This window comes from Salvelinus fontinalis, chromosome 22, assembly GCF_029448725.1.
Source record: "Salvelinus fontinalis isolate EN_2023a chromosome 22, ASM2944872v1, whole genome shotgun sequence".
Taxonomy (NCBI): domain Eukaryota; kingdom Metazoa; phylum Chordata; class Actinopteri; order Salmoniformes; family Salmonidae; genus Salvelinus; species Salvelinus fontinalis.
In genome coordinates this window covers 226,104-244,382 of record NC_074686.1, presented here as the reverse complement: position 1 = coordinate 244,382, position 18,279 = coordinate 226,104, and the positions used below count along the sequence as shown (strand labels likewise).

Here is an 18,279-nt window from a genome sequence, read left to right as displayed (position 1 = left end):
CTCTGGCACTCCAGATCTGGGGACCCATGCCAAATCTTTTCAGTCTCCTGAGAGGGAAAAGGTTTTGTCGTGCCCTCTTCACAACTGTCTTGGTATGTTTGGACCATGATAGTTTGTTGGTGACACCAAGGACACCAAGGAACTTGAAACTCTTGACCCGCTCCACTACAGCCCCATCGAGGTTCCTTTTCCTGTAGTCCACGATCAGCTCCTTTGTCTCGCTCACATTGAGGGAGAGGTTGTTGTCCTGGTACCACACTGCCAGTTCTCTGACTTCCTCCCTATAGGCCGTCTCATCATTGTTGGTGATCAGGCCTACCACTGTTATGTTGTTAGCAAACTTAATGATGGTGTTGAAGTCATGTTTGGCCATGCAGTCGTGGGTGAACAGGGAGTACAGGAGGGGACTAAGTACACACCCCTGAGGGGCCCCAGTGTTAAAGAACAGCGTGGCAGACGTGCTGTTGCCTACTCTTACCACCTGGTGGTGGCCTGTCAGGAAGTCCAGGATCCAGTTGTAGAGGGAGGTGTTTAGTCCCAGAGTACTTAGCTTAATGATGAGCTTCGTGGACACTATGGTATTGAACACTGAGCTGTAGTCAATGAACAGCATTCTCACATAGGTGTTCTTTTTGTCCAGGTGGGAAAGGGCAGTGTGGAGTGCGTTTGAGATTGCGTCATCTGTGGATCTGTTTGGGCGGTATGCAAATTGGAGTGGGTCTAGGGTGTCCGGGAGGATGCTGTTGATGTGAGCCATGACCAGCCTTTGAAAGCACTTCATGGCTACGGGGCGGCAACTTAAAATGTATCATTTTGTTGCAATGTTTTCATAAACCATGTCCAATATTTGATTGGCAATACAAAAAGATGCTGTTGGTCACATTAATGCTAACAGTAACGCACACTGTGCAGTTCCAAAATAATCCAAATGGTGGCAGCCTAAACCACATGAATGTTTTTCATTAATTTTTTTTTATAGTTACGTGCAATTTAGCAGGATTGGGATTTTAGGCTGCCATTCTTGGGATTATGTTGGAACTTGTCATGGAAATTCATGTACACTGAGAGAGACTTGGACAACTATTCAAACAATCAATCTTTATTTAACATTGATTAATTATTGCAAAAATGAAGCTGGTCGACAGCACACTATAAAGTGCGTGTTGCCGAGAGCTTAACCTTTACAGAAATGCAGAGTTCTTTATATAGTAGATCTAAAAATGCTTAGTCTTGGCTGGTTCCACCCATCCCATGCAGATTGGGGCATCATAAGACACTCTGGGTTCATCCTGTCGTTATCTACACAGGGGGGTGTTGTTTTAAACCCCACCCAGTTTAGTCTCCAAGATGCAAGGATGATTTTGAGACTAAGGATTATGTTCTACTCCTCCAGGCTATCCCTATCCAGGTTACACCCACCACATCTTGTCTATGGAATGCAGTCTTTAACTCATTTGTCAGCTCAAGCCATCTGTAGTGACCATACACCCAGATTATCTGCAGGAAGCTAGAGTGAAAACCATCCCTTTACAGAAACTGTCACGTTCCTGACCTATTTCTGTTAGTTTGTTGTATGTGTTAGTTGGTCAGGACGTGAGTTTGGGTGGGCATTCTATGTTTTCTGTTTCTATGTTGGTTTATGGGTTGCCTGGTATGGCTCTTAATTAGAGGCAGGTGTTTGGCGTTCCTCTAATTAAGAGTCATATTTAGGTAGGTTGTTTCACAGTGTTCGTTGTGGGTGGTTGTCTCCTGTGTCTGTGTTTGTCGCACCATACGGGACTGTTCGGTTTGTTTTGTTATTCGTCATTTTTATGTGTAGGCTATTTTCCCTGTTCGTGCGTTCTTCGTGTTATGTGAGTCCGTCGTCCAGGTCTGTCTACACCGTTTGTTGTTTTGTTAGTTTATTAGTCAAGTTCGTGTTTTCGTGTTTTCTTTAATAAATCATGTCTTCAAACTCCGCTGCATTTTGGTTCAATCCCTGCTCCTCCTCATCGGATGAAGAGGAGGAGGAAAACCGTTACAGAACCACCCACCGATCCAGAACCAAGCGGCGTGAATTCGAGCAGTGGCCTGCTACACAGGAATCATGGACTTGGGAGGAAGTATTGGAGGGTAAAGGACACTGGGCTCACATTGGGGAATATCGCAGCGCTCGTGAGGAGATGGAGGCAGCGAGAGCCCAAGAGCGGTGGTATGAGGAGGCAGCAAGGAGACGTGGCTGGAAGCCCGAGAGGAGACCCCAAAAATTTCTTGGGGGGGGGGCTAAGAGGTTGTGGGCCGATGGCAGGTAGGAGACCTGCGCCCACTTCCCAGGCTTACCGTGGAGAGCGGGAGTACGGGCAGACATCGTGTTACGCAGTAGAGCGCATGATGTCTCCTGTACGTAGGCATAGCCCGGTGCGGGTTATTCCACCTACCCGCACTGGTAGGGCTAGATTGGGCATTGAGCCAGGTGTCATGAGGCCGGCTCAACGCGTCTGGTCTCCAGTGCGTCTCCTCGGGCCGGCTTACATGGCACCAGCCTTACGCATGGTGTCCCCGGTTCGCCTACATAGCCCGGTGCGGGTTATTCCACCTCCCCGCACTGGTCGGGCGACGGGGAGCATTCAACCAGGTAAGGTTGGGCAGGCTCGGTGCTCAAGGGAGCCAGTACGCCTGCACAGTCCGGTATTTCCGGCACTACCTCCCCGCCCCAGCCCAGTACCACCAGTGCCTACACTACGCACCAGGCTTCCAGTGCGTTTTCAGAGCCCTGTTCCTCCTCCACGCACTCTCCCTATGGTGCGTGTCTCCAGCCCAGTGCCTCCAGTTCCGGCACCACGCACTAAGCCACCTGTGCGTCTCCTAAGTCCTGTGCACACTGTTGTTTCTCCCCGCACTCGTCCTGAGGTGCGTGCCCTCAGTCCGGTACCACGCACCAGGCCTATAGTGCGCTTCGAGAGGTCAGTGTGCCCTGTCCCTGCTCCCCGCACTAGGCTTGAAGTGCGTGTCCCCAGTCAGGTGCCTCCAGTTCCGGCACCACGCACCAAGCCTACAGTGCGTCTCAGCCGGCCAGAGTCTGCCGTCTGCCCAACCGCGCATGAACTGCCTGTCTGCCATGAGCCTGCAAAGCTGCCCATCTGCCATGAGCCTACAGAGCCTTCCGCCAGACAGGAGCAGCCAAAGCCCTCCGCCAGACAGGAGCAGTCTGAGCCATCCGTCTCCACAGCGCCATCTGAGCCATCCGTCTCCCCAGCGCCGTCTGAGCCATCCGTCTCCCCAGCGCCGTCTGAGCCATCCGTCTCCCCAGCGCCGTCTGAGCCATCCGTCTGTCCCGAGCCATTAGAGCCGCCCGTCTGTCCCGAGCCGTCAGAGCCGATAGTCAGTCAGGAGCCGCTAGAGCCAGTCGTCAGTCAGGATCTGCCAGAGCCGCCAACCAGACAGGATCTGCCAGAGCCGCCAACCAGACAGGATCTGCCAGAGCCGCCAACCAGACAGGATCTGCCAGAGCCGTCAGTGAGCCATGAGCGTCCAGAGCCGTCAGCCAGCCATGAGCGTCCAGAGCCGTCAGCCAGCCATGAGCGTCCAGAGCCGTCAGCCAGCCATGAGCGTCCAGAGCCGTCAGCCAGCCATGAGCGTCCAGAGCCGTCAGCCAGCCATGAGCGTCCAGAGCCGTCAGCCAGTCATGAGCTGTCCCTCAGCCCAGAGCGGCTATTGATTCAGAACTGCCCCTCAGTCCAGAGCTGTCTCTCTGTCCGGAGCTGCCTTTCAGTCCGGAGTTGCCCCTCTATCCTGAGCTACCTCTCTATCCTGAGTTACCTCGCTATCCTGATCTATCCCTCTGTCCTGAGCTATCCCTCTGTCCTGAGCTATCCCTCTGTCCCGGTGCTGCCCCTGGTGTCGATGTTACCAAAAGGATTTAGTGGATGTAAGATGAGGGTGGTCATTCATAGGGGGAAATGTAAGCTGGGATTGACTATAGTGGGGTGGGGACCTCGCCCTGAGCCTGAGCCACCACCGTGGTCAGATGCCCACCCAGACCCTCCCCTAGACTTTGTGCTGGTGCGCCCGGAGTTCGCACCTTATGGGGGGGGTTATGTCACGTTCCTGACCTATTTCTGTTAGTTTGTTGTATGTGTTAGTTGGTCAGGACGTGAGTTTGGGTGGGCATTCTATGTTTTCTGTTTCTATGTTGGTTTATGGGTTGCCTGGTATGGCTCTTAATTAGAGGCAGGTGTTTGGCGTTCCTCTAATTAAGAGTCATATTTAGGTAGGTTGTTTCAGTGTTCGTTGTGGGTGGTTGTCTCCTGTGTCTGTGTTTGCCGCACCATACGGGACTGTTTGGTTTGTTTTGTTATTCGTCATTTTTATGTGTAGGCTATTTTCCCTGTTCGTGCGTTCTTCGTGTTATGTGAGTCCGTCTTCCAGGTCTGTCTACACCGTTTGTTGTTTTGTTAGTTTATTAGTCAAGTTCGTGTTTTCGTGTTTTCTTTAATAAATCATGTCTTCAAACTCCGCTGCATTTTGGTTCAATCCCTGCTCCTCCTCATCGGATGAAGAGGAGGAGGAAAACCGTTACAGAAACACAGCATTTAATAGAACAGAAATGTCTTACTATTTGTTAAGTATATAATTTAGAACAAAAATGTCTTTGTTAAGTATATAATTGTTAACTATTAATATCAAGCAAATCAGGTAAATATGTAATTTTTCGGTCACAAACTGCATGAACTCACATTAGCAATAGGCTTGTATTATAACTTAGAGTGGGGGCGGAGGGGACAACTTTTGCAGATAATATTTACAAACGCAGGCACCAAACACGCTTGAAAATCTGGATTTTATAGCATTTGTGGTAATAAATCACATATTCCAAGGTCAATTAGCTACAGGACAATATTTCTACCTAATTAATTACACAAAAACAAATACACACCCTCCAACACCCCTGTAGGAACAAGACTTCACAATTTTACACACATGTCCATACGAGCATGCAATCCTTTCTCCAACTAAATATTCACAATGTTTGTGAGTTATATTACACAGTACTAGGATGTGAGTCTATCCATCAAGATTAGAAATTAAACAAAATGAAACTGTAGGTGCAAACCTGTCTATGACTTCACTCTTTCCCCAGCGTGTAAGTATGTATTTCATTGTCATGATGCATTCTATCTTGGGTCATTGGGCTCCTAAACCAGGTTTGTAGGCACTGAAAGATCTCTCACAGCTGCTAACTGGGATGGTCAGCGCGGCCTGTATGATTGCTTTCAGTGATAGGAACATATCAGGGTTTAACAATTTATATACACAGCACATGTCAGAAGTGGCATCTTTACTTTTTTTGAGAGGTAATGTTTAGCAAGGACTACTTCTTCTGGCTTGAGAGGAATATGCCATGTTTGTCTTGTGTGGGCCTCCCCTCTATCTTCTCCTGTGTTCTCACTCTGTCCTGTCTGCTCCCCTCTCTTCCTTGCTGTTTGATGTTCTGCTTTCCTGGATTTCCTATATTATTACAGAGACGACTTAGTATCAGTATTGTAGAAATATGGAGTATTCTGAACAGACAAGCACACACATAAGCAACATACGCACACACACTTAGATTGTTGACATTAAAGCTATATTTCGTCCCCAATGTTTATTGAAAACAAATACATTTGCTCAATGACCACTTGTGATTTCAAATACATTGTTTCAGTTGTTGGTTAGCTAGCTAGTGAATCTTAGCCATTTTAGCTAGTCAAAACACCTCAAAACAAGACATGTTATCAATAACATGATGAAACATGCTGAAATAAGCCACTTATGATTCCCACACATGGCAGTGTCATTCTTGCTAGCAATCTGTCCATCCAGAATCACAACAGGCTGACTTATGACCCATGGAAGCGCGCACATCGTTTATGTGACGTTGTCAGCCAACCCATCTATGCAGCTAACGTTAGATGCTAAATAATTGTATATTGTAAACACACACATACACACACAATCTATTAATTTACTCCTGCAAATTTAACAACCGTCCCTGTGTTAGCTGAGCTGCATCTTCAATTCCGCATGTCCATCTTCTATAAATTTGAAAAAATGTTACCAGCTATCCAGCTTTGTTTTTTCAAAAGATAGCGTAACGTTAACTATCTAATTGAGTTGACGTTACCAAAAGTAGCTAACGTCATGTAAGCCTTAAGTTAGCTTGCTATTTTTATTTGTAATTTTTAGCATATTTGGACAGTACTTGATTAGACAGTTATTGGTTAGTTAGTGATACTTTGCCCGGGTGGTGAACAGAGCTCCAATAGTTGGATTCAATGTCCAGATAGCTAATCGACAATAACTGTAACTTACTGTCAAAACCCTGCTCATAACATTTGCTAGGTTTCTAATGAAGCAGCACTGCTAGCTAGACTGGGTAGTCCCTGACATTAGTTAGTTAGTTAGCTTAACGTTGTCTGTCAGTGCAGCTTTTGAGTCCACATCTTGAAATGTCAGTTACTCGAATCTGGCTTACTGTGAGGTCAATATCTCTGAATAATCATCAAATCAAAAATCAATTCAAATTTATTGATTATTGTTTAGCAGATATTATTGTGGGTGTAGCAAACTTGAAAATAAAGCCACACTGTCACGTTCCTGACCTGTTTTCTGTTAGTTTTTGTATGTGTTAGTTGGTCAGGACGTGAGTTTGGGTGGGCAGTCTATGTTTTCTGTTTCTATGTTGGTTTAAAGGGTGACCTGATATGGCTCTCAATTAGAGGCAGGTGGTTTTCATTTCCTCTGATTGAGAGTCATATTAAGGTAGGTGTTTTCACACTGTTTGTTGTGGGTGGTTGTCTCCTGTGTCTGTGTTTGTTCGCGCCACACGGGACTGTCTCGGTTTGTTTGTTTGTTTGTTTGTATGTTCGTTCTTTTATGTAGTCAGTTTTTCCTGTTCATGCGTTCTTCGTGTTTCATGTAAGTTCGTCGTCCAGGTCTGTCTACGTCGTTTATTGTTTTGTAGTTTGTTAAAGTGTTGTCGTGTTTTTCCGTTTTGTAAATAAATATTATGTCGAATTCAAACGCTGCATTTTGGTTCAATCCCTTCGGATGAAGAGGAGGAAGAAAGCCGTTACACACACACTCTAGGAGCTCAGATGCAAAAATGTAATTACCAACGTTTCGACAGCCAAGCTGTCTTCATCAGGGTATAATCCTAGTGAAATGCTTGTGCTTCTAGCTCCGACAGTGCAATAATATCTAACAAGTAATATCCAACAGTTTCACAACATATACCCAAAATACACATAAATCTAAGTAAGGAATGGATTTATATATATATATACACATATATACATTATGTCAGAGTGGCATTGGACTAAGATAAAGTGGCATAGTATAGAATACAGTATATACATATGAGATGGGTGATTACACACAATTAAAGTGACTAAGATACCGTAGAATAGTATAGAGTACAGTTTATACATATGAGATGAGTAATGCAAGATACGGAGACATTATTCAAGTGGGTAGTGTTTCATTTCCTTAAAGTGGCAAGTGTTCCTAATCTATGTCTATAGGCAGCAGCCTCTGATGTGCTGGAGATGGCTGTTTAACAGTCAGAGGTGTAGTATAGAATACAATGCAGTATATACAGCTCTGGGAAAAATTACAAGCCCACTGCAAAATTTCTCTGGTTTTACTATTTCTAGGTATGTGTTTGGGTAAAATGAATTTTTTTGTTTTATTCTATAAACTACTGACAACATTTCTCCCAAATTCAAAATAAAAATATAGTCATTTAGAGCATTTATTTGCAGAAAATGACAACTAGTCAAAATAACAAAAAAGATGCAGTGTTGTCAGACCTCAAATAATACAAAGAAAATAAGTTAATATTCATTTTTAAACAACGCAATACTAATGTTTTAACTTATGAAGAGTTCAGAAATCAATATTTGGTGGAATAACCCAGATCTTCAATCACAGCTTTCATGCGTCTTTGCATGCTCTCCACCAGTCTTTCACATTGATGTTGGGTGACTTTATGCCACTCCTGGCACAAAAATTCAAGCAGCTCAGCTTTATTTGATGGCTTGTGACCATCCATTTTCCTCATGATGACATTCCAGAGGTTTTCAATGAGGTTCCGGTCTGGAGATTGGGCTGGCCATGACAGGATCTTGATCTGGTGATCCTCCATCCACGCCTTGATTGACCTGGCTGTGTGGCATGGAGCATTGTCCAGCTGGAAAAAACAATCCTCGGAGTTGGGGAACATTGTCAGAGCCGAAGGAAGCAAGTTTTCTTCCAGGACAACCTTGTACGTAGCTTGATTCATGCATCCTTCACAAAGACAAATCTGCCTGATTCCAGCCTTACTGAAGCACCCCCAGATCATCACCGATCCTCCACCAAATTTCCCAGTGGGTGCAAGACACTGTGGCTTGTAGGCCTCTCCAGGTCTTGCACCCACTGTGAAATTGTGTACACCAAGGAACTTGAAGCTTTCCACCTTCTCCACTGCGGTCCCATCAATGTGGATAGGGGTGTGCTCCCTCTGCTGTTTCCTGAAGTCCACGATCATCTCCTTAGTTTTGTTGACGTTGAGTGAGAGGTTATTTTCCTGGCATCACACTCCCAGAGCCCTCACCTCCTCCCTGTAGGCTGTCTCATCGTTGTTGGTAATCAAGCCTACTACTGTTGTGTCGTTTGCAAACTTGATGATTGAGTTGGAGGCGTGCTTGGCCACACAGTCATGGGCGAACAGGGAGCACAGGAGGTGGCTGAGCACGCACCCTTGTGGGGCACCATTGTTGAGGATCAGCGAAGAGGAGGTGTTGTTTCCTACCTTAACCACCTGGGGGCGACGCATCAGGAAGTCCAGGACCCAGTTGCACAGGGCGGGGTTCAGACCCAGAGCCTCGAGCTTGATGATGAGCTTGGAGGGTATTATGGTGTTGAATGCTGAGCTATAGTCAATGAACAGAATTCTTACATAGGTATGCCTCTTGTCCAGATGGGACAGGGCAGTGTGCAGTGTGGTGGCGATTGCATCATCTGTGGATCTATTGGGGCGGTAAGCAAATTGAAGTGGGTCTAGGGTTGCAGGTAAGGTGGAGGTGATATGATCCTTGACTAGTCTCTCAAAGCACTTCATGATGACAGAGTTGAGTGCTACGGGCGATAGTTATTTAGTTCAATTACCTTTGCTTTCTTAGTGGCCATCTTTGTGGCCATCTTGAAGCATGTGGGGACAACAGACTGGGATAGGGAGAGATGTTTACAGAATATACCTGTAAACACACCAGCCAGCTGGTCTGCGAATGCTTTGAGGACATGGCTAGGGATACAATCTGGGCCGGCAGCCTTGTGAGGGTTAACACGCTTTAATGTCTTACTCACGTCGGCCACGGAGAAGGAGAGCCCACAGTCCTTGATAGCGGGCCGCGTCGGTGGCACTGTATTATCCTCAAAGCGAGCGAAGGTGTTCAGCCTGTCCGGAAGCAAGACATCGGTGACCGCGACGTGGCTGGTTTTCCTTTTATAATTCGTGATTGTCTGTAGACCCTGCCACATACCTCTCGTGTCTGAGCCGTTGAACTGGGACTCAACTTTGTCCCTATACCGACGTTTAGCCTGCTTGATTGCTTTGCGGAGGGAATAACTACACTGTTTTTATTCTTCCATATTCCTAGTCTTCTTGTCCTGGTTAAATGCAGTGCGCTTTCAGTTTTGCACGAATGCTCCCATCTATCCACAATTTCTGGTTGGGGTAGGATTTAATAGTCACAGTGGGTACAACATCTCATATGCACTTCCTGATAAACTCATTCACCATATCGGTATATGTGTCGATATTCTTTTCTGAAGCTTCTCTGAACATATCCCAGTCCACGTGATCAAAACAATCTAGAAGCGTGGATTCCGATTGGTCAGACCAGTGTTGTATAGTCCTCACCACGGGGGGGGTTCCTGTTTGAGTACCTGCCTATAAGGAGGGGAGAAGAAAGATGGAATTGTGGTCCAATTTGTCGAATGGAGGGCGAGGGAGGGCCTTATATGCATTTTGGAAGGTAGTATAACAATGATTGAGAGTTTTAGCAGCGCGAGTACACCAAACAATATGTTGATAGAATTTTGGGAGCCTTTTCCTCAAATTTGCTTTGTCAAAATGGCATCTTTTTAGAGCTCCGACTTTCTGACCTGAAGATTAATGACGTTATGATTTGACATTGCTTTTTCCAAGTTTCCAGCGGTCTTGAAAGCACCATAAATAGCTAAGGGCCAGCTGAAGTCTCCGCTCTGACAGGAGCCCATGCTGGGGATTAGCCTCCTCCTCCTTACCCCCAAGCAGCTTTGGGTAGAGTTGGAAGCAGGGACTTCACTAGACATTCCGAATATCCGAGGCTCAGCCCTGAAGACCTGGGGGGGGATTTGATCCCTGCGCAACCAATATGAAGCGCCCCGCACTCGTGGCCTCGCACTCTAGGAGTGAATATTTTGCAGAAACATAACGCTGTGTTGCATATCTCAATGCTTTATTCAATGCACTGTGCTCTCCTGATGCCTACTAATTAACACCTTAATATTAATTCACTAGATTGTTGTCAGTAAACCCATGGAATATGGTGTCTATATATACATTTTAAATCTATTAGCAAGTACAAATTACAAATGCATTTTCCATTAAGAAAAATGATTGGAAAAAGCTGACCTAAGGTGCAGTGGGCAGCTGTAGCCTATGCCACTTAGTGTCGCCAGCGGTAGCTAATAACGTGGCCATTTTCTTCCCCTCACAAGGATTATATTTCAAGTAGGATAGCAGCGTACATAAGAGATAGCTAATATTGGTAGCGATCTAGATGTCACCGTGATATAGTCTACTACTCAACGGGGAGAGCATGAACGGCAACAACACCGGGACACAGTGAGTGTCCTCCTAGCTGTCACACAACCTTGTGTGATTCGGGTTCATTCTGCCCTCAGCTGCGACATAAGTCATTGTTTTGCAGGCCAGGAGTGTCCTTATAGCCTCTCCCCGCTAACCATTTGTTTAATTTAAACAACATTGTCCCATAATGTATTAGCTAAACCTGTTCACTTTACCAGTAGTATGCAAACATTTGGTGCCACAGAAAGAAAGGAAAAAGTTGAGTCTTGTAAAATTATCTGTGGTATTAGGCTATAGCAATGTTTTATTAGTTAGCTAATAAGGTCCCCTTGTCACCTGTCTTTTTACCTACAGAGTAACAGTCCCGGTGCTCTCTCTCTCTCTCATTCTATTCTTAATTTTTTTATGCTTATCCTAGGGGTGAGAAGAGATGACGAATCAGAACTGAGGATTGTTACGGAGCCCCATTAGGAACACCTGATGCTGCGCTGACTTTTCTCTCCTGGATGCTCTCCCTAACCCTAGCCTGTCTAGCTTCCGTAGACGCAGACTTCAATCCTACACTGTAAAACTTTCCTCTGTAAATGTACAGCATTCTACTGGCACCAGAGTTGCCAGTTTAATACTGATATTTTTCTTTACACCCGAGATGCTATAATATAATTTACAGTACTATTTACCTTACTGTAAAACATTACAGCATCCCTGTACATTTACAGCAGGGATGCTGTAATATGTTTTACAGTAAGGAACATAGATTTTCTATTTTATTACTAAATCAATGTTCATATTTAGGGATGTAAACAGAACAGTCAGTTTCATAATCACTCATTGTGATGAGTGTAATCACTCACAATCATTATTTTGAATGTTATGTAGGGTAGGCCTATGGATTGTGACGTATTCTGTCATCCATGGGGCTGGGAATATGAAATTTCGAGAGAGGTCTGATCAATAAAATGCATTTGGTGGCTTAATATCTACCTTAATTGAAAACGTGTTATATCTGTCAATAAACTAGTTTTGACCTTACAAATATGTCCACCAACTTCATTCAATTCACTCACTTCCTGCCCGTGCACCAAAGTAGCGTCAATAGAAACCCCTTGTTTCCTATCATGCCTTCTTTCAGGCAACTGCTATTTCTTCGCAAACATGCCAGTGAGTACCGGAGCCTGACATAATCACACTTTTATCGTTAACATGGGTCTTTGGATGACAATCTTGGAGTCAGTCAATGCATAATTAATTCGTGTTTTGACTGTTGTGTGTTTGAGCTCTGTCGTTCCAGTCAGTGTCGAGGTATTATCATAATCTCTTATACGCGCTGATTAGTAGCGCAGTGTGATACAAGATGGCGGCGTACATATCGCAAACATGGAGATGAGTAACCTGAGAATGTAACACGAGCTACCATATGTCTGAATATACGTGCAATTGCATCCACTATATTGAATGATCACGTAGAAAGTGTAGTGCAGATATAGCTCAAATAACAGGTGACGTGTATTTTATTTCCTCGGATAAGGAAAGACCGTTGGTCAACGTTGACGATATCTAATCTAGTAAACAAGAAATCTAGGCACTATGATAGGTTTTAGATTGCAAATTAATTGCAATTATCACTCGCAGGAAGGTCCCTGTTCTAATGACATTTTCTAGTTCGTGTGCAACTCATCTGGCTTTGAGCGAAACACTATCGCATGTGTTGTGTACCTATCTGACTGCATGTCGATATCATTCATAGTTTGCTCAGGATTAGGGTGTCAATTAATTGACTAAAATGTTAAATGCACTGCCTTATTGTCACTTGTAGGGCAACTGCTTACAAGTGACAATTGCTTATCTACTCAAACTAAATGTACTTTTCTAAGCAGTCTTGCTTGTCCACTCTATCCTGCAGCTCGCAAAAGACTTATTGCACCCATCCCCTGAGGAGGAGAAGAGGAGCCACAAGAAGAAGCGTCTTGTCCAGAGCCCGAACTCCTACTTCATGGATGTTAAGTGCCCAGGTAGGTCCTCATTGTTTCCTTCATTGCATTTATGCGTTTGAATCAGCCACCTTGTCTGTAGCATAATGAGTTCAGTACTTATGACTGTATTTACTGCGAAGCATATTTGCTGAAACGAGGGACTTAGTAGTATTTGTCCATTTAAGATAACCTTGTTTTTGGTCCTTTTGCTACTGTGTGCTGTCGTGAATACACCACAGGCACTAATGACTCTGGTTTCAGATGATGCAGTGTGGCATGTAATTGTACTACAAGTGTGCAGGACTCAACTGCGACCAGAACACTGGCATTTGGGACACTTTGACTTGGCAGTGCGACAAATCAATTTTGAATTGGCCGCTAGGGTGCCAGGGGAAAAATGTATCTGATCACGTTAGTTTTTGGTTCACAGTTAGCTTTAAAAAAAAAAATATATATATATATATATATATATATTATCAAGATTTATTCAATCAACAATGGGTATGCAGACCAAGTATTCAAAGTTTGGTCTGTAGTCTTGGTTTAATCTATGTGAAGCACAATTGTCGTCATGCGCTGTTTGAACATTTTGTAAAGGCTTTCCCAAAAAACCTTCCCAATAAATGTTGACTGCAAAGTAGGCCTCATGATGATCAAATTTGATTGGTTACATACACATGTTTAGCAGATGTTATTGCGGGTGTAGTGAAATTAGGTGTTTTTAGCTCCAACAGTGCAGTAATATCAAAAAATGTCACAACAATACACACAAATCTAAAAGAATGGAATTAAGAATATATAAATATTTGGATGATGTCGGAGCGGCTTAGAATAGAATACAGTATATACATATGAGATGCAAAATGTGTTCCAATATTAAAGTGGCCAGTGATTTCAAGTATGTATATAGGGCAGCAGCCCCTAAGGTGCTAGTGATGGCTCTTTAAGTCTGAAGAGGCGATTCTGGCCTTCTAGGCAGAGTTCCTCCGTCCAGTGTCTGTGTTCTTTTGCCCGTCTTAATCTTTTCTTTTTATTGGCTCGTCTGAGATATGGCTTTTTCTTTGAAACTCTGCCTAGAAGGCCAGCATCCCGGAGTCGCCTCTTCACTGTTGACGTTGAGACTGGTGTTTTGCGGGTACTACTTAATGAAGCTGCCAGTTGAGGACTTGTGAGCATCTGTTTCTCAAACTAGACACTCTAATGTACTTGTCCTCTTGCTCAGTTGTGCACCGGGGCCTCCCACTCTTTCTATTCTGGTTATAGCCAGTTTGCACTGTTCTGTGAAGGGAGTAGTACACAGTGTTGTACAAGATCTTCAGTTTCTTGGCAATTTCTCGCATAGACTAGCCTTTATTTCTCAGAACAAGAATAGACTGACAAGTTTCAGAAGAAAGCTCTTTGTTTCTGGCCATTTTGAGCCTGTAATCAAACCCACAAATGCTGACGCTCCAGATACTCAACTAGTCTAAAAAAAGCCAGTTTTATTGCTTCTCTAATCAGGACAACAGTTTTCAGCTGTGCTAACAATTTCAAAAGGATTGTCTAATGATCAATTAGCCTTTTAAAATGATAAACTTGGATTGGCTAACACGACGTGCCATTGGAAAACAGGAGTGATGGTTGCTGATAATGGGCCTCTGTACGTCTATGTAGATATTCCATTAAAAATCAGCTACAATAGTCATTTACAACATTAATGTCTACACTGATCAATTTGATGTTATTTTAATGGACAAAAATGTGCTTTTCTTTAAAAAACAAGGACATTTAAGTGACCCCAAACTTTTGAACGGTAGTGTAAGTATTCAGACCCTTTACATTGTTGAAGCACCTTTGGCAGCCATTACAGCCTTGAGTCTTCTTGGGTATGGCACTACAAGCTTGGCACATGTCTTTGGGGAGTTTCTCCCATTCTTCTCTGCAGATCCTCTCAAGCTCTGTCAGGTTGGATGTGGATCGTCGCTGCACAGCTATTTTCAGTTTTCTCCCGAAATGTTAGATCGGGTTCAAATCTGGGCTCTGGCTGGGCTACTCCTGCGTTGTGGTTAGGGTCGTTGTCCTGTTGAAAAGTGAACCTTTGCCCCAGTGAGTTCCTGAGTGCTCTGGAGCAGGGTTTCATCGAGGATCTCTCTACTTTGCTCCATTCATCTTTCCCTCGATCCTGACTAGTGTCCCAGTCCCTGCAGCTGAAAAACATCCCCACAGCATGATGCTGTCACTACCATGCTTCACCGTAGGGATGGGGCCAGGTTTCCTCCAGACGTGAAGCTTGGCATTCAGGCCAAAGAGTTCAATCTTGGTTTCATCAGACCAGAGAATCTTATTCTCATGGTCAGAGTCCTTTAGGTGCCTCTTGGCGAACTCCAAGTGGGCTGTTGTGCCTTTTTACTGAGGAGTGGCCAAGGCCTTCCTCTGCGGATTGCTCAGCTCTAGGAAGAGTCTTGGTTGTTCCCAAATTCTTCCATTTTAAGAATGATGGAGATATCAAATGCGGCAGAACATTTTTGGTACCCTTCCGCAGATCTGTACCTCAACACAATCCTGTCTTGGAGCTCTACGGACAATTCCTTCGTCCTCATGGCTTGGTTTTTGCTCTGACATGCACTGTCAACTGTTGGACCTTACATAGACAGCTGTGTGCCTTTCCAAATCATGTCCAATCAATTGAATTTACCACAGGTGGACTCCAATCAAGTTGTAGAAACATCTCAAGGATGATCAATGGAAACAGGATGCACCTGAGCTCAATTTAGTCTCATAGCAAAGGGTTTGAATACTCAAAGAAGATATTTCAGTAAAAAAAAAAAAAATACATTTGCAAAAATGTCAAGCTGTAGAAACATTTCAAGGATGATCAATGGAAACGGGAAGCACCTTTTCGAATCTCATAGCAAAGGGTCTGAATACTTTTGTAAATAAGGTATTTTTATTTAATACATTTGCAAAAATGTCTAAACCTGTTTTTGCTTTGTCATTATGGGATATTGTGTGTAGATTGATGAGGATTTTTTATTTTATTTAATCAATTTTAGAATAAGGCTCAAACTTTTTTTTGATAAAAGGTTGAGGGGTCTGAATACTTTCCGAATGCACTGTAGGAGTACCTATTTCTTTAACTGCTCAACACAGAATAGCCTCATGTACGCACTCCCTCAAATCTTTTGGAGAAAATATCCTTTATTTTATTCAGCTTTGTTCAATTGTATTCTTCATACTATAAAATGCCACGGAATTCTAAACAAATAGTGTAGCCCACGGCCATATGGCATAGCCAGATTAGGACCTAACAGAAGGACAACTCAGAGTATGCTTTTCTGTTCATTTGAAATGGACTACTTTTGAAATGGGTCTAAATAAACATGAAAATGTAGTCTAAAATAATGGATTTGTGAAGGTGTAGGCAATATTACAAGGATTTATTAGACTTCTTAAAATGTAAATGTTCCAAAGGTCTGCATCAGTGGCTTGTACGCTGCGTGTGGAAGCCAGGAGATTCTAAATGTGTTTGTTAATTAACGGTCAATTATCATGAGATGATAGTTATTTGCTTGACAATCACCGGCGGCTGATTGTGACCACCACAACCCTAGTCTAGAGCCCTGGTGTCTTAATGATTGTATTTTTGTTTCCCTCAGGATGCTACAAGATCACAACGGTGTTCAGCCACGCCCAGACGGTTGTGCTGTGTGTGGGTTGCTCCACAGTTCTGTGTCAGCCCACTGGAGGCAAAGCACGTCTCACAGAGGGTTAGTAGTCTCATCATTTTGTGTGGGTTCACCTGCACCCACTAGCAATTGCTAATAACCCGTCTGTAACTGCCTGATCTGTTAGAAAATCTGAAGCCCGCACCCAACCCTAACCCGCAAATATAGAAAATGCGCTGTACAGTTGGTTCCCTTGTGTTCTTTTTTTGCTTCGGTGGGTCGATTTGTAACTTTTTATTCCCATGTTTCAAAAAGCATTTGGCAAGTTGGAGCGTGTAAAATTAGGCCCTAAAGCTTAGGCCTATGCATTAATGCCAGATAAAAATATAGAAAAAAACCCTCTAGGTAGTCTATAGATATTAATCTCACAATTATACATTTATGGATTTTACTGCATTGTTTTCACTTCATTCAACCCGCCCGCCACCCATCTGCCTTTCATCCACACAATATTTCATGACCCTAAACCCGCGCGCCCCCCATATATAACCTAAGGGACTGCAGGTTGGGTAAATCCGCACATCACTAGTGTGTGTGCCCCCTTGTGTCTTTGGAGGGGTGGAGCGGTGTCTCCAGCAGTTTTAGGTACTGCAGCAATGTCTATTTATGTAGTTAAGGGCCTTCATGTGCAATCAGAGTTCCGACTGGAAAGTTTCACTTGAGCGGTCCTCCAAGTCGTTATTACAAGTGGGAAACAGAGAAAATGTTACCTGAGTTGTGACGTTTCACCACTGACCTCGCACCCTTTAAACCAAAAGATGACAAAGTAGTTTTTGACAAACGTATTAATGTGGATAATGTAGCTAGTTTGAACATTGTCAATGTTAAGCAAGCTAGCTAACTGTATTATTAGCAACGTTAGCTAGCTTATCTTATCAAGCTAGCTTGAATTGTATTGGTTGAAGATTTTTTCTGACTTCAAAAGCACTTTAACACAATCATTTAAAAAATGTATATTAGATATAATTTTTTTAACTTGAATACCCCCTTTATTTCGTCATATCCAATTGGTGGTTACAGTTTTGTCCTATCGCTGCAACTTCACGGACTCGAGAGGCGAAGGTCGAGAGCCATGCGTCCTCCAAAACACAACCCTGCCAAGCCGCATTGCTTCTTGACACACTGCTCGCTTAACCCGGAAGCCAACCGCACCAACCCTCCCCTAACCCGGATGACGCTGGGCCAATTGTGCGCCGCATCGTGGGTCTCGGTTCACAGCCTGGGATCGAACGCGGGTCTGTAGTGACTCCTCAGACCGCTGCGCCACTCAGGAGGCCCAGCACCTGAACACAATCATGTCGGACAATTCCATTCAAACATTGCGTAACCTTACTATAGACTTAGAAGATTTTAAATGATTGTTTTGGCAGTGAAAGCTTTAGTGCCATTCAATCTGACAGTTTAGCACAAGGTGCTATAAATGTTCATTTGGTTTCACACTGCTCCCCGCAACTCTCTCCTCAGATTCTTAGTGGCCTGACTCTGTCATTTTCTCTTTCCATCAGGGTGCTCATTCAGGAGGAAGCAGCATTAGTTGTAAGAGAAGTGTAAGAGGAGGGGTTGGACATGTTGATCTCAGCGACTCCAGCCTCGATACAGAACCCACTGCATCCAAGAAAGACTGATCCAGAAGTGCTCATGATGCCTGGACACCAGATGGGATTACTCATTCAACAAAGTCCACTTTGTTGCAGTAACTGAACTCTTCAACCCAATCTCTTTTAATACAATTGTTTTGGCTAAAGAA

At 44.0% G+C, this 18,279-nt stretch overlaps 2 protein-coding genes across 2 annotated transcripts in view; one reads left to right on the top strand and one right to left on the bottom strand.

The window, feature by feature from the left end:
• Positions 1–4,805: 4,805 nt before the first annotated feature.
• LOC129819497 (small conductance calcium-activated potassium channel protein 2-like) overlaps positions 4,806–18,279 on the bottom strand; it is a 45,588-nt gene continuing 32,114 nt past the window's right edge. The window contains exon 10 of the mRNA XM_055875801.1: positions 4,806–5,487. The gene's annotated coding sequence lies outside the window, so the exon portion shown is untranslated. The remainder of the gene's footprint in view (positions 5,488–18,279) is intronic.
• LOC129819498 (40S ribosomal protein S27) lies at positions 11,913–18,279 on the top strand. Its single transcript, XM_055875805.1, has 4 exons — positions 11,913–12,016; positions 12,759–12,867; positions 16,464–16,574; positions 18,038–18,279. Exons 1-4 carry the CDS (start codon positions 12,011–12,013, stop codon positions 18,064–18,066), a joined length of 255 nt encoding a protein of 84 aa, XP_055731780.1. The 5' UTR covers positions 11,913–12,010; the 3' UTR covers positions 18,067–18,279.

Bases quoted from the DNA above. Each gene is read 5' to 3' on its own strand.
- LOC129819498 (XM_055875805.1), top strand. The intron at 12,868-16,463 runs GTAGGTCCTCAT...TGTTTCCCTCAG, and splicing joins CATGGATGTTAAGTGCCCAG to GATGCTACAAGATCACAACG. The intron at 16,575-18,037 runs GTTAGTAGTCTC...TCTTTCCATCAG, and splicing joins CAAAGCACGTCTCACAGAGG to GGTGCTCATTCAGGAGGAAG.